The 15816-nt window shown below is 46.5% G+C and overlaps 2 protein-coding genes across 4 annotated transcripts in view; both read right to left on the minus strand.

The window, feature by feature from the left end:
- Positions 1 to 2951, minus strand: part of si:dkeyp-27e10.3 (UPF0606 protein KIAA1549) — an 18233-nt gene extending 15282 nt beyond the window's left edge. The window contains exon 1 of the mRNA XM_053313863.1: positions 2868 to 2951. Within this exon, the coding sequence (XP_053169838.1) occupies positions 2868 to 2951 (84 nt within the window). The remainder of the gene's footprint in view (positions 1 to 2867) is intronic.
- A 3025-nt stretch (positions 2952 to 5976) lies between these two features.
- On the minus strand, positions 5977 to 12401 carry parp12b (poly (ADP-ribose) polymerase family, member 12b). Of its 3 annotated transcripts, none has more exons than XM_053344218.1 (8): positions 11959 to 12401; positions 10172 to 10307; positions 8960 to 9212; positions 8669 to 8803; positions 8168 to 8294; positions 7917 to 8085; positions 7702 to 7822; positions 5977 to 6391 (listed from the first exon to the last, which is right to left on the minus strand). In XM_053344218.1, exons 1-8 carry the CDS (start codon positions 12273 to 12275, stop codon positions 6285 to 6287), a joined length of 1365 nt encoding a protein of 454 aa, XP_053200193.1. In that variant the 5' UTR covers positions 12276 to 12401; the 3' UTR covers positions 5977 to 6284. The 3 variants fall into 3 exon arrangements, with proteins under 3 accessions (XP_053200193.1, XP_053200194.1, XP_053200192.1); XM_053344219.1 differs by having other exon boundaries at positions 7732 to 7822; positions 11944 to 12401; XM_053344217.1 differs by having other exon boundaries at positions 11944 to 12401.
- Between the last annotated feature and the right edge of the window lie 3415 nt (positions 12402 to 15816).

Genomic DNA, 15816 nt, shown 5'->3' on the forward strand with positions numbered 1-15816 from the left:
ATCCATCCATCTATCCTCTCTCCTCCTCCCTCTCTCTCTCTATCCATCCATCTATCCTCTCTCCTCCTCCCTCTCTCTCTCTATCCATCCATCTATCCTCTCTCCTCCTCTCCCTCTCTCTCTATCCATCCATCTATCCTCTCTCCTCCTCCCTCTCTCTCTCTATCCATCCATCTATCCTCTCTCCTCCTCCCTCTCTCTCTCTATCCATCCATCTATCCTTCTTCCCCGGAGTTGTCTGTGCTTTCTGGTCTCACAGGTAATCTGGGCCTGGAGACGTCCGGATGACTGATTCCAGTCCCGGACCTTCTATGTGCTTCTCTCTCCTTCCTCTCTCCTCTCCTTCCTTTCTCTCCTCTCCTCCCTCTCTCTCTCCTCTCCTTCCTCTCTCTCCTCTCCTTCCTCTCTCTCCTCCTCTCCTTCCTCTCTCTCCTCTCCTTCCTCTCTCTCCTCTCCTTCCTCTCTCTCTCCTCTCCTTCCTCTCTCTCCTCCTCTCCTTCCTCTCTCTCCTCTCCTTCCTCTCTCTCTCTCCTTCCTCTCTCTCCTTCCTCTCTCCTTCCTCTCTCTCCTCTCCTCCTCTCCTTCCTCTATCTCCTCTCCTTCCTCTCTCTCTCTCTCTCCTTCCTCTCTCTCCTTCCTCTCTCCTTCCTCTCTCTCCTCTCCTTCCCCTCCTTCCTCTCTCCCCTCCTTCCTCTCTCTCTCTCCTCTCCTTGCTCTCTCTCCTTCCTCTCTCTCCTCTCCTTCCTCTCTCCTTCCTCTCTCTCCCCTCCTTCCTCTCCTTCCTCTCCTTCCTCTCTCCTCTCCTTCCTCTCTCTCCTCTCTCTCCTTCCTCTCTCTCCTCTCCTCTCCTTCCTCTCTCTCTCTCCTCTCCTTCCTCTCCTCTCCTTCCTCTCCTCTCCTTCCTCTCTCTCTCTCCTCTCCTTCCTCTCTCTCCTCTCCTTCCTCTCTCTCTCCTCTCCTTCCTCTCTCTCCTCTCCTCTCCTTCCTCTCTCTCCTCTCCTCTCCTTCCTCTCTCTCTCCTCTCCTTCCTCTCTCTCCTTCCTCTCCTCTCCTTCCTCTCTCTCTCCTCTCCTTCCTCTCTCTCTCCTCCTTCCTCTCTCTCCTCTCCTTCCTCTCTCTCCTCCTTCCCCTCTCTCCTCTCCTTCCTCTCTCTCCTCTCTCCTTCCTCTCTCTCCTCTCCTCTCCTTCCTCTCTCTCCTCTCCTTCCTCTCTCTCTCCTCCTTCCTCTCTCTCTCCTCCTTCCTCTCTCTCCTCTCCTCTCCTTCCTCTCTCTCTCCTCTCCTTCCTCTCTCCTCTCCTCTCCTTCCTCTCTCTCCTCTCCTCTCCTTCCTCTCTCTCTCCTCCTTCCTCTCTCTCCTCTCCTTCCTCTCTCCTCTCCTCTCCTTCCCCTCTCTCTCCTCTCCTTCCTCTCTCCTCTCCTCTCCTTCCCCTCTCTCTCCTCTCCTTCCTCTCTCCTCTCCTTCCTCTCTCCTCTCCTTCCTCTCTCTCCTCTCCTTCCTCTCTCTCCTCTCCTTCCTCTCTCTCCTCTCCTTCCTCTCTCTCCTCCTTCCCCTCTCTCCTCTCCTTCCTCTCTCTCCTCTCTCCTTCCTCTCTCTCCTCTCCTCTCCTTCCTCTCTCTCCTCTCCTTCCTCTCTCTCTCCTCCTTCCTCTCTCTCTCCTCCTTCCTCTCTCTCCTCTCCTCTCCTTCCTCTCTCTCTCCTCTCCTTCCTCTCTCCTCTCCTCTCCTCTCCTTCCTCTCTCTCCTCTCCTCTCCTTCCTCTCTCTCTCCTCCTTCCTCTCTCTCCTCTCCTTCCTCTCTCCTCTCCTCTCCTTCCTCTCTCCTCTCCTCTCCTTCCTCTCTCCTCTCCTCTCCTTCCTCTCTCCCTGCTCTATGTGGAAATAGCCTTCACATGACTCTGTTGGGATTTATAAATAAAAGATTGATTGACCATCATCATCTTCATAATGAGGTCATTTCTTTCTTTTCTCTATGATTCAACACATTTTACATTTTAAGACAAAATTATTAGTTAATTTGTTAAATGAAATTACAATTATTATTTCTTGACTGGATTTAAAATATAATATCATGTTCTTTTTTCTAAACTGAAATAAGAAGAAAAACCAAGTTCACTGAACTTTGAGTGTCATAGTTGATGTTGGGTTAGGGTTAGGGTTAGGACAGTATCAGAGTCTAGATGCTGCCCAGTAACCTGCATGAATCTGTACACGGAAATAAACCTGAACTCAAACCCAACCAGCAGCAACATGTGTGTCACACAATGTTTCACACAATGTTTCACACCATGGCATAAAACCAAGAAAAATACAAAATGTACATTTCAACAAACCAGCTGTTAAAACTATTTTAAACATATTTTTGAATTGATCGTCTTGCCAACCCTTATTTCACTGAGGCAGTGTGCGTGCGTGTGTGTGTGTGTATGTGTGTGTGTGTGTGTGTGTGTGTGCATAGATAGATATAAATGTCATGATAGACAAGTATCTCTGTCACTGGGTCCAATAATTCTCAAATAATCTGATTTAATGATTGAACTGATCGATCTGATTGTTGGTTCATGTCACGTGATCTCAAACTAATAGTCAATCAATCAATTAATCCTTAAAGCTCAACCAGAAGCATCCTCTGCTGTCACGTCTCTTTTCATATTCGGAATATTTTGTGTTTCGGACAAAAAGAAAATTTGAATCATTCAAACTGAAAATCATCAGATTATTGATTCATGACTCATTCTTACACCGACATGTTTTACATCTTCTCCGTCAGATATGTTCACCCTGTTCCTTTATAATATATTAAATTACATATTATATTAATAATTAATGTTCCCTCTCAGCTCGGAACCCTGCTCAGGTTTGTTCCGGACCTGCTCGATCTGGTTCCAGGCCGTTCCTGTGTTGGCCTGGCTCGGCTCGGCTCGGCTCGGCCTCCTCGCACACAGTGCGCCCATTATCGGACAGATCACCCTGAAACCTCCCCGGGAGGAAGCAGCGGTTACCGCCGTTACCCCCCCCCCCCCGCCCCCCCCCCCCCCTCCACAAATCACACCGAGCCCGGTTCTGGAGCATCCTCCCCGGTCTCTGTGAGCTGTTACACCGACACGGAGCCCCGCACCGCCGCATCCCACCGATGATTCAACACACCGAGCCGAGCCGAGCCGAGCCGAGCTATCAGAACCCGGTTTACTGTGATCCTTCAGAACCCGGTTTACTGTGATCCTTCAGAACCCGGTTTACTGTGATCCTTCAGTGCGAGATCAGACCTACCTGCCATCCTGGCGATGCGGTTCAGGCTCGTCACGCCTCTCCCGCAGCCGCGCGGCGCGCTCCCTGCGCGGGGAAGGAGGAGGCGGAGAGTCCCCGCAGAACCAGAACCAGAGCCAGACCGTGGTCCGCAGTCTTCCTCACACCCAGAAACCCAGACCCGGTCCCGGTACCAGTCCAACCCGGCTCCGCCTGCCGCTGCGGCTCCGTGTCAGCTGATCCACATCTACAATTCAAACAAGACACACATACACACACACACACACACACACACATACACACACATACACACACACACACACACACACACACATACACACATACACATACACACAGATACACACACATACACACACACACACACACACACACACACACACACACACACACACACACAGAGTAACACACACACACATACACACACACACACACACACACACACACACACACACACAAAACAAAAACATTTGATTAATCTCTTAAAAGAAGAGGAACCTTATATAATGTATAAGTATATAATTTATAAATGTATAATATATAATTATATTAATATATAAATATATACATATTCATATATTCATAGATATAAATGATAAAGGCGGATTGCTCTGTGCAGCGCCCCCCGCAGGCTGTAGAGGGCATTTACACTCAGAGCTATTTAACATTTAGCATATTAGCTGTTTAGCTTTGAGCTTTAGATTTCATAAATAAAAATTTAACTTTATAAATAATTATGTAAGTATATTTGAACATTATAGTGCTAAACAGTTAGCTGATGTTAGCATTGAACAGTTAGCATACTATAGCACAGACACTAACAGGCAGGGTTAAGTAAGTTATTACCAGAGCCTAAACGGTACCGATATAAAAAGATTACGATATATCGGCCGATAATATTATATGTACTAATATTTACATACACTTTATTAATTATAAAGATATGTAATCGATGCATTTATCAATAATTTCATTGAATAAAAACACGCAGGTGGTTCTTCATGCCCCCCCCCAACCCAACCCCCCCCCCCCCCCTCCCCCCCGGAAGCGTGTTGCTGCCACACCAGAAAACATCGGATCAGTTTCACGTTAACGTTAACGATACTTTCTTTATAACAGGCGGAGGTGGCATCCGTATTATAGATTGTCATTGATCTGGGGGGGGGGGGGTTATGGGGTTAGTGGGGTTGGGGGATTTGGGGGGGTTAGTGGGGGATGGGGGGGGGGTTAGGGGGTTAGTGGGGTTGGGGGATTTGGGGGGGTTAGTGGGGGATGGGGGGGGTTATGGGGTTAGGGGGCGTGTCCTTGTTATAATGATGTTATTTTTAATGTTTTGCATCACATGCTACGAGCCGGAGACGTTGCTCCTCACTTCGAGTCGCTGTCGTTAACTTTGAAGCTGCAACAGGAAGTTATGAACATTTCAATAGTTTCACATTAAAACAATATTTATTTTATTACTCTATTAAACGGGTTAGGGTTAGGGTTAGGGTTCGGGTTTAGGGGTTAGGGTTCGGGTCAAAGAGATGCTGGCTGTGTAGGTGTGTTTGTTAACGGAGCTTCTCTAACACTATTTCCTCAGAAACATCTTAATGCACAAAAATCGCCTCCAATCCTCCAAAAGCCAAATATACGATATGACCGCGGCTCGTCCCCTAACCCTGATCACCAAAACTCAAGGACTCAACCCTAACCCTAACCCCTAAACCCATAACCCTAAACCCTAACCCTGATCACCAAAACATGGAGACCCCGCTGTTATCAATATATCATCCACCACATTCAAAAACACAATCTGCCTCAACCAGAGCAAGATGCAGGACTCAACCCTAACCCCTAACCCCTAAACCCTAAACCCTAACCCCTTACCCTCCTGTAAATGAGCCACATCCGTCCTCCACACAGCGTTTCCTCAACATTTATGTGATCACGTTATAACATGAAAAGTTTTATGTTATAACGAGAAACTATCACGTTAACGTTAACGTGAAACTATCACGTTAACGTTAACGTGAAACTATCACGTTAACGTTTACGTGAAACTATCACGTTAACGTTAACGTGAAACTATCACGTTAACGTTAACGTGAAACTATCACGTTAACGTTAACGAGAAACTGATCCGTTTTTTTTTCCTAGCGTGGCGGCAACACGCTGTCGCTCTCCTGCTGATAAAAGGCGTCAGTCAAGAACCTTTGCTGCAGGTCGTTCCTCTCACTTCCTGTTTCCTGTTTCCTGTCAGCATCTCTGCCAGATACTAAATAAATAAAGGCAAAAAGGCCCAAAAATAAATCTTAACATATATATATATATATCTTCTTATAACTTCTTATAAAACAACATTTATCATTAGTTCATGTAGATGTTGGAACATAAAATAAAGATATTTGATGAATAAAGAGGTTTACTCCATTTAAGTCCACGTCATGATTTATTTAGACGTTGATTTAAAAGAATTAAAAACAGTAATATATGAGTAGAGCACCGCCCCATGTGTTGAGGCTACAGTCCTCGCTGCAGGCGACCCCCGGTTCGAATCCCCCCCCCTCTGCCTCCAGTTTCCTGTCTCTCTCTGCTGGCCCGCACATTGAAGGCAAAGGGCCTGAAAACATATACTTAAAAAAAACAACAAAAAACAGTAATATATGTGTTCAGTAACATGTTCTCTGGTTCTCTGGGTTGTTTAATTATTTAATTCAAACAGAACTAATCAGAAACATGCAAAACAAAATTAATATTTTAAATCATATAATTAAACTTTTTATCAGTAACTTATTTAATTACATTTATTTTGTAATAAAATGATCTAGTTCCTGTTACTTTTACACTCTGAATAAAAACTGCTTTAAAAAAATAAAATACATCTTTACAGAAAATATAAAGTTCTATTTTATCATTTAATATTTAAAAAACGCTTTAAGCTCAATAAACATAAACCATCCAGATCATCCCAGCCTCGTGTCACAAAATACAGAATTTAATTAAATTAAACACGTTAAAAACATTTTTACAGTTCGTATTGATCAGTTCGTCCGGACCGTCTGATTCGTTACTTCGGCTGCTGAAACGAATCGAGGACGACGGCGAACTCGTCTCTTGGTGTTGTGTTTGAGGTTCCTCTGATACATGTCTGCAATAACACCACAGAAGAAGACACACACACACACACACACACACACACACACACACACACACACACACACACACACACACACATTCATTTAAATAAATGTTCAAATGTTCCAATATTAGAGAAAAAGTCCAAAGACTGAACTGGGGCCCCAGCCCTAGGTTGGAGGGGCCAGCCCTATGTTGGAGGGCCCCAGCCCTAGGTTGGAGGGGCCAGCCCTATGTTGGAGGGGCCTAGCCCTATGTTAGAGGGCCCCAGCCCTATGTTGGAGGGGCCCAGCCCTATGTTGGAGGGCCCCAGCCCTAGGTTGGAGGGGCCCAGCCCTATGTTGGAGGGGCCTAGCCCTATGTTGGAGGGGCCCAGCCCTATGTTGGAGGGGCCCAGCCCTATGTTAGAGGGGCCAGCCCTAGGTTGGAGGGGCCCAGCCCTATGTTGGAGGGGCCTAGCCCTATGTTGGAGGGCCCCAGCCCTAGGTTAGAGGGGCCAGCCCTAGGTTGGAGGGCCCCAGCCCTATGTTGGAGGGGCCCAGCCCTATGTTAGAGGGGCCCAGCCCTATGTTAGAGGGGCCAGCCCTAGGTTGGAGGGGCCAGCCCTATGTTGGAGGGCCCCAGCACTAGGTTGGAGGGGCCCAGCCCTATGTTGGAGGGGCCCAGCCCTATGTTGGAGGGGCCCAGCCCTATGTTGGAGGGGCCCAGCCCTATGTTGGAGGGGCCCAGCCCTATGTTGGAGGGGCCCAGCCCTATGTTGGAGGGGCCCAGCCCTATGTTGGAGGGCCCCAGCACTAGGTTGGAGGGGCCCAGCCCTATGTTGGAGGGGCCCAGCCCTATGTTGGAGGGGCCCAGCCCTATGTTGGAGGGGCCTAGCCCTATGTTGGAGGGGCCCAGCCCTAGGTTGGAGGGGCCCAGCCCTAGGTTGGAGGGGCCCAGCCCTAGGTTAGAGGGGCCCAGCCCTAGGTTGGAGGGGCCCAGCCCTAGGTTGGAGGGCCCCAGCCCTACGTTGGAGGGGCCCAGCCCTACGTTGGAGGGGCCCAGCCCTAGGTTGGAGGGGCCCAGCCCTATGTTGGAGGGGCCCAGCCCTATGTTGGAGGGGCCCTGCCCTATGTTGGAGGGGCCCAGCCCTATGTTGGAGGGGCCCAGCCCTATGTTGGAGGGCCCCAGCCCTATGTTGGAGGGGCCCAGCCCTATGTTGGAGGGCCCCAGCCCTATGTTGGAGGGGCCCAGCCCTATGTTGGAGGGGCCCAGCCCTATGTTGGAGGGGCCCAGCCCTATGTTGGAGGGGCCCAGCCCTAGGTTGGGACCCGCTGCACTAACCTGTGAAGCTGATGACGTAGTGCCGCTGACCTTTGACCACGGGGACCTGGGTTCTGCTGTCGGTCAGGTAGACTTGCTCCAGACTGGCCGAACTCTCTGAGGTGCAGCGCTGCTTCTCATCCTGAAACACTCACAGAGGTCAGAGGTCATAATGTTGCTCTGACCTTTAACCTCTAGTCAGTAACTGCTGATTTCACTGAAACAGCTGATCTCACCGGCTGTCCGTACTCCAGCCAGCGGCCCCCGTCCCCCCGGTAGTACCAGCGCCACTCTGTGGTCAGGATGTAGTGTGGCGGCTTCGTTACCGAGGAAACGGTGGATAGACGCCGGACGGGCCGCGACCACCGAGTCATTGACAGGAAGTTGACGGGCTGAGCGCCATCGCTGCAAGCAAGGAAGAAGAATTGTTTCGGTCACTGCCTCACCGCTAACCCCTGACCCCTGACCCCACCCTTTGACCCCTGACCTCTGGGTTTGAGCCGGGTCACAGAAAGCTCGCTCAATGTCCTCCATGTCCGGCAGCAGCTCCCATGTGACCCCGTCAAACTCCTCCCACTTATACGGCAGCAGGAAGTGGACAGACAGGCATCGATCTGTGGAGGGGGGGCGATTTGATTTGAATTTGAATCAGACTTACATAAAAATGTTTCATGTTCAATAACAGAAAACTTTAAAACGTTAACTTTGGATTATTGATTATTGACCAATAATCCGCCTGGTGACCCTGAACCAGATCTGACCTGCTGATTCATGGACTCTAATAAAAGGTGTCTAAAAAATCTTTAAAAAGAATTTGGACACGCCCTAAATGTACGTACACCACACACTTCACGCCATGTGCTATAGATCCTTAAAATCAGTAATCTATCAGTAATCTATCAGTGTGATCAGTAATCTATCAGTAATCTATCAGTAATCTATCAGTTAACCCTAACCCTGCAGTAAGGAAGTAATGAAGTGAACTCACCCTGGAATTTGCAGCTGTGACGGATGAAGTGCAGACAGATGTTCATTTCTTCTGTCCGAGCTTTAAAGCCTGAGTCACCGCCACTTCCTGTCAGAGAGTCACCGCCGCTTCCTGTCAGAGAGTCACTGCCACTTCCTGTCAGAGAGTCAGCCAAATTTTTACTGTTTCTTAATTTTACTGATCAATCTTAAAAAAACCTCTTATCACATTTAAGAGCTCAGATGCCATATTTCACAGCTGGTCTACAACCTGCTTTGATGTCATATTGAAGGAGGCGGAGCTTGTTGTCACCTGATTGGGAGGCGATAGTCAGGTGGTGCAGGTTCCTGTAGATGATTGGTAGGTCATGAATGATGTCACTGCTCAGGCCACGCTCCTCCAGCAGGCGGCGGCGGCGTTCATCGATGGCGTGAAGACGTTTGCACTTCGGTCCAAAGAGACAGTCGCCCTGAACCAGGTGCTGACATAGATGCACCTTGGTACAGGTGTCCGAAAAACTGCAGGAGCCATCAGGACCGCTACCTTTGTTATAGTGTGAACACACCTGAGAGAAGAAGAGTCAGGTGACTTAGGTGAGTGTCAGGTATGTCAGGTGAGTCTCAGGTGAGTCTCAGGTGTGTCAAGTGTGTCAAGTGTGTCCCAGGTGTGTCTCAGGTGTGTCTCAGGTGTGTCTCAGGTGACTCAGGTGTGTCTCAGGTGACTCAGGTGTGTCTTAGGGGACTCAGGTGTGTCTCAGGTGTGTCTTAGGTGACTCAGGTGAGTCTTGGATGTGTCAGGTGTGTCTCAGGTGACTCAGGTGTGTCTTAGGGGACTCAGGTGTGTCTTAGGTGACTCAGGTGAGTCTTGGATGTGTCAGGTGTGTCTTAGTTGTCTCAGGTGTGTCTCAGGTGAGTCTCAGGTGTGTCAAGTGTGTCAAGTGTGTCAAGTGTGTCCCAGGTGTGTCTCAGGTGTGTCTCAGGTGTGTCTCAGGTGACTCAGGTGTGTCTTAGGGGACTCAGGTGTGTCTCAGGTGTGTCTCAGGTGACTCAGGTGTGTCTTAGGGGACTCAGGTGTGTCTCAGGTGTGTCTTAGGGGACTCAGGTGTGTCTCAGGTGTGTCTCAGGTGTGTCTCAGGTGACTCAGGTGTGTCTTAGGGGACTCAGGTGTGTCTCAGGTGTGTCTTAGGTGTGTCTTAGGTGTGTCTCAGGTGTGTCTCAGGTGACTCAGGTGTGTCTTAGGTGACTCAGGTGAGTCTTGGATGTGTCAGGTGTGTCTCAGGTGTGTCTCAGGTGTGTCTTAGGGGACTCAGGTGTGTCTTAGGTGACTCAGGTGAGTCTTGGATGTGTCAGGTGTGTCTCAGGTGTGTCTCAGGTGTGTCTCAGGTGACTCAGGTGTGTCTTAGGGGACTCAGGTGTGTCTCAGGTGTGTCTTAGGTGACTCAGGTGAGTCTTGGATGTGTCAGGTGTGTCTCAGGTGTGTCTTAGTTGTCTCAAGTGTGTCTCAGGTGTGTCTCAGGTGTGTTACCTCTGGCAGCAGGGCGGGGTCGTTCTGCAGCAGCAGCAGGAACAGCTGGTCCTCGTGCAGCTGGTGCAGCGTGCACTCTCGCAGTAACCGATAGTTATGATCAGAGCGAATGTCGTGAGAGAATTTACAAGGTTTCCTGAAAGCACAGAGAACATGTTAGACCCACACTGAGCCGAACCCTTTCAGGGGTCAGTCTAGATCTGTATCCTAACCCAATCATCCAGATGCCCCCCCCCCCCATCCAAGCCAATTAGAGTACCTCAACTTAACTCCTGTATGTGTGTGTGTGTGTAACAGTGATGGAAATAACAATGTTAATAATGAACGGCGTTACTTTTACGAGTAATCAAATTAATTCCCCCGTTACGACGCCGTTACCGTTACGACGCCGTTACCGTCACTAATGCGACGTTACTTCTTCAGACGTCATTGAAGCAGTTTTCACCTGAACAGGCACTTCTCTCTTTCTCTGTCTCTCTCTTTCTCTGTCTCTCTCTCTCTCTCTGTCTCTCTCTCTCTGTGTCTCTCTCTCTCTGTGTCTCTCTCTCTGTGTCTCTCTCTCTCTCTGTCTCTCTCTGTGTCTCTCTCTCTCTCTCTCTCTGTGTCTCTCTCTCTGTCTCTCTCTGTCTCTCTCTCTCTCTTTCTCTGTCTCTCTCTCTCTCTGTCTCTCTCTCTCTGTCTCTCTCTCTCTCTGTCTCTCTCTCTCTGTGTCTCTCTCTCTGTGTCTCTCTCTCTCTCTGTCTCTCTCTGTCTCTCTCTCTCTCTTTCTCTGTCTCTCTCTCTCTCTGTCTCTCTCTCTCTGTCTCTCTCTCTCTCTCTGTGTCTCTCTCTCTGTGTCTCTCTCTCTCTCTCTCTCTGTGTCTCTCTCTCTGTCTCTCTCTGTCTCTCTCTCTCTCTCTCTCTGTGTCTCTCTCTCTGTCTCTCTCTCTCTCTCTCTCTCTGTCTCTCTGTCTCTCTCTCTCCCTAACCACAAATGTGTGTGTGTGTGTATCAATGCAGTGCGTGTGGGAGCAAAGCGTCCTGATAGCTCTGTGTTGCCCCCCCCCCCCCCTCACCGGGCCTTTTTATTTATTTATTCATTTCCAGTACAATTTTTCATATTTATATGAAGAGAAGTTTATATTGTTTTTGCTTTCTGAGGAATAAAATTCAATCTCTGCACATCTACATGTACAACTGTATTATTTACTTCTTTTTAGTACATTTCTTCAGCATAATTTAATTTTGACCGTGTTGTTGTAGCCAAGTCATTTTACATATTTGAAAGTAACTACTTTTCCTGGTAATTAATTACTTTGACATTGATGTAACTCAGTTACTATAATTAATTACACGTCCAACACTGGTGTGTAGGCACATAACACTAAAACAGATAATTATACGTCACACACCAGTGACAGGTGGTTGAAGTGTATAAATAATGAAGTTAAGTTTCATTTCTCAGTAAATCCAAACAGCTCAAACACAATAAAGTAGAAAATGTGACGTCACTGTGACGTCTGATCAGCTGTTTGTGTTTGGGACATTTGATGAATCATTTTTAATCAATAAGCGATTATTAAATTATTGATCTTACTTTAACTTTACTTTTCCTTAAGTTTCGTTTTGCCTCATCACTGCTTGAGGAAGTGCAGTATCAGTGCGCCACACGTTAAATAGTCCGGGTGAAACTGAGCAGAGAAAACATAAAAACAGCTACTGATTGTTAGCACGTGAGCTTCAGTCCAGCCACGACTTACTGCGACACACCTGAGCGCGTGCGTGCGGCTCACCTGCCTTTGCCGAACCTGCAGGTTCCGTAGATGAAGTACTTGCAGAGATGCAGCTGCTGGCAGTCCGCGCACGACTCCTTGCCGTACCTCCTGCACAGCCGCAGGGACGTTTTGGCCACCACCGTGCAGTCCTCCAGCCGCCCTCCGCCGTCCCCCGCCCGGCCGCGGACCAGCAGGAAGCGGGGACACTCCTGGACTATGTAGCTGAACTCCTGTTGGCTGATGTTGGAGCACAGCTGCAGCTCCCGCCACAGCTGCTGCAGCTGCATGGATCCTCTGCTGCTGCACAGACAGCTGGTCGCCTGCAGCACCTCCCTGCTGTACTCAGACATGTTTACTGTGGTACTACTATAGTACTACTGTAGTACTACTGTAGTACTACTGTAGTACTGTATCTGTATCAGTACTGTAGTACTGTAGTACTGTATCTGTATCAGTACTACAGCAGCAGTGAACACACCTCCTGGGCCACACTGCCCTCTCTGGTAGTTCAGTGCAGGTTTGATTTGGTGTTAAAGTGCGACACTTAGTGGCTGAATGTGGTCACTGCACCTTCAGCTCACCTTCCTCCATGAGCTCTAACTTCCGGCATAAAAAGGAAGAAGAAGAAAAGAAAACAGTCATCTTAATTAAACTGTTAAAGGGGTCAAAGACGAGACGTGTAAATGTATTCATTTAAAATAAAAAGATAAACATTTATAAATATAATATTTAAACACTCAACCCTTACCCTTCTATGTTTGTGTCAAAGTATTAAATTAAGGGACTTACTGAGCTCTAAAGTGTCAAAACATCATTCAGTGTAACTGTCCCGAGTTAAATTCTGACAAAATAGTTTTTAAAATGTAGAAAATCATCTAATATATAAATTGACCCTCATGGCATGATTATGTAAGTGTTTGCAACACTATATAGAATAATGGGCAACTTATTTTATGTTATTTAATATATTTAAAAACATGAATAACTTCAATGTCATTCAGTGTAACAATGGGTAAAAAGCCATTTTAAAGCTGATCATGTGACTGTGTGACATGAAAAGGACCCTGAGAGGACCCTCTGTCCACGAGGTCAGGTGACCGCACCTCTGCCCACGAGGTCAGGTGACCTCATCTCTGTCCACGAGGTCAGGTGACCTCATCTCTGCCCACGAGGTCAGGTGACCTCATCTCTGCCCACGAGGTCAGGTGACTTCATCTCTGTCCACGAGGTCAGGTGACTGCATCTCTGTAATATCTGATCATTTCACTTTTCCACCCGCTTGTAACCCATGGTCCAAAAAATCTATATTAAATATGATAATTAATGATAATGTCTTTATATATAATAACTTTATATAGGTAGCCAAGGAACTGCCTGATAAATGTGTTCATGTCTGAGATCCGTCCTTCAGTGTTAAACATTGTTTATAGGATCATTATTGTTGTTGCTAAAGGAATCACATTTAATCAGTATCTTTGGGCCATTTGATATATGTCATTCAGTGTAACGTAATATTGTCATACAGCGTAACACCAATATTTTATATTTAAATACAGTAATTTGTCTTTTTTGACTCACAGACAAAAACAAATCTTAAAGGTTGTAAAAGGTATTTCTAAACATCTAAACAAAATTCAGTGCAAGGCAGTAAATGTTTAAAGACCTTCAACACATTTAGAGTTGTACCAATGACGCATCAAATGTGTGGCGTTAAAATGAAATAATGTTTCTGACAGTCTGAACATAAATATAGAATCATGATTGTGATAAATGGACATAAAACAACAATTAGTGTTACACTGAATGACGATATATTCTTATTTATCATAATAAAAATGAATTACTGGTTTCTTTCTTCAGTATAATTAATATAAGACCAAAGGTGACGCTCCAATGAACATAAAAAGCCTTTTAGGGAACTTTGAAAACCTTTTACGTCTTTGACCCAAAGACATTTCTATATTCTATATTCTACATATATCCTGATGATGGGCATGATGGGCATGTAGGAACTATATAAATATATATACAGCAGAATTTAACGTTAATATGACAGACTGATAATTATTCCCAGCAGAATCAGCTGGTTGAGCCTCAGCAGCCAATCAGCTGCTTCTAATCAGTCAGCTGTTTCTAATCAGTCAGCTGACCAATCAGCTGCTTCTAATCAGTCAGCTGACCAACCTGCTGCTTGTGGATCAAACTTTATTGCTGGTTTGAGGTGTTTCGTGGGACCCTAACCTGCCATGCTGCTGTGTTTGTGTCTGCTGTCAGTGTGTCTGCTTCACTCCGGTGGTGAGAAACATGCTTCCTCATGTTTGTGTTGTTATCAGAGAAATGTTTTAATGTTTTATCTGATTGTAAAGGAATATAGAGTGTTGCCTCTGTCAGTGGTTTCTGACTCAGGGTTAGGGTCTCAGGGTTAGGGTCTCAGGGTTAGGGTCTCTGGGTTAGAGTCTCTGGGTTAGAGTCTCTGGGTGAGGGTCTCTGGGTTAGGGTCTCAGGGTTAGAATGGTTCAGTATCAGAAACACAAAGTGAAAGTTTGTCTTTACTAAATAACAAAGAGCTCATCACTGATCTCTCCTTCTCATCATGAGTTCAACACACCTGTCTCCAGTTACTCATTCATTTATTCCCACCTCCCCACCACAGATGCAATACATATTAAAGGCCAGCAGGGGGAGGGTTAGGGTCTCTGGGTTAGGGTCTCCCCACCACAGATGCAATACATATTAAAGGCCAGCAGGGGGAGGGTTAGGGTCTCTGGGTTAGGGTCTCTGGGTTAGGGTCTCCCCACCACAGATGCAATACATATTAAAGGCCAGCAGGGGGAGGGTCAGGGTCTCTGGGTTAGGGTCTCCCCACCACAGATGCAATACATATTAAAGGCCAGCAGGGGGAGGGTTAGGGTCTCTGGGTTAGGGTCTCTGGGTTACGGTCTCAGGGTTAGGGTCTCAGGGTCAGGGTCTCTGGGTGAGGGTCTCTGGGTGAGGGTCTCTGGGTGAGGGTCTCTGGGTCAGGGTCTCTGGGTGAGGGTCTCTGGGTTAGGGTCTCTGGGTCAGGGTCTCCCCACCACAGATGCAATACATATTAAAGGCCAGCAGGGGGAGACCTTCACCCACACATATCCATACATCATATCTCAGTCATCATGAACTCTGACACCATCAAAGTAATGAATCAAACAATAATATCTTAATATAAAGTAATTTATACATTAGTCTGTAAAATGTGTGATGGAGACTTTTCTGATCTCAGAAGAATCAGCTGACTGTCAGTCTGTGGAAACCTCTTAAATTATTATTTATTCTCTGATCAACTAATCAATGCAGTTCTTCACCTTCCAGCAGGATCAATTAAGCCTGGTGTCATAAATAAAGAATCAATCTAATTATCAAAGTTATTTATTTATTTATTTATTTATTTATTTATTTATTGGATCAGTTTGAGGTGAAGGAATGAAATGTGATTCTCTCTTCAGATGGAAACTCGAATCAGACGCAGAACAATCAGACGTTCTCAAGACTCTTTGGATTCAGGGGTAAGTACATAAACTTCATATATTTAATATTAAAGCATATTTATATAGCCAGAAATTCAACAAAATAAGCTGAGTATAAAATATAAGAATAGCATACACATACTCGCACCTTGTATTGATTTTGTTTCATCGCCTGAGATTCAGTCTTAATTTCTAAACTATGAACATCCTAAAACATCCATCTCATTCTCTCATTCTGTATATTTGATTTACTACTTACCATTGCTGTCATGCTTGTTGTTCTGTCTGTTGTACAACTAAAATATTGGTTAAAACAATGCAAAGTTCAGGTTAAGAAATTAATCATTTGATTTAATAAATGTAAAGAACTGAGACCTGTTCCAGATTG

The sequence above is a fragment of the Scomber japonicus genome, chromosome 23 (assembly GCF_027409825.1).
Source record: "Scomber japonicus isolate fScoJap1 chromosome 23, fScoJap1.pri, whole genome shotgun sequence".
NCBI lineage: Eukaryota > Metazoa > Chordata > Actinopteri > Scombriformes > Scombridae > Scomber > Scomber japonicus.

Excerpts from the sequence above, each read along its gene's own strand:
- parp12b (XM_053344217.1), bottom strand. The coding sequence starts at position 12,275 with ATGTCTGAGTACAGCAGGGAGGTGCTGCAGGCGACCAGCTGTCTGTGC. Across the intron at positions 8,086-8,167 it reads GACCCGGCTCAAACCCAGAG|CGATGGCGCTCAGCCCGTCA; the intron begins GTCAGGGGTCAA and ends CCTTGCTTGCAG. Across the intron at positions 6,392-7,701 it reads CTACGTCATCAGCTTCACAG|ACATGTATCAGAGGAACCTC; the intron begins GTTAGTGCAGCG and ends GTGTTATTGCAG.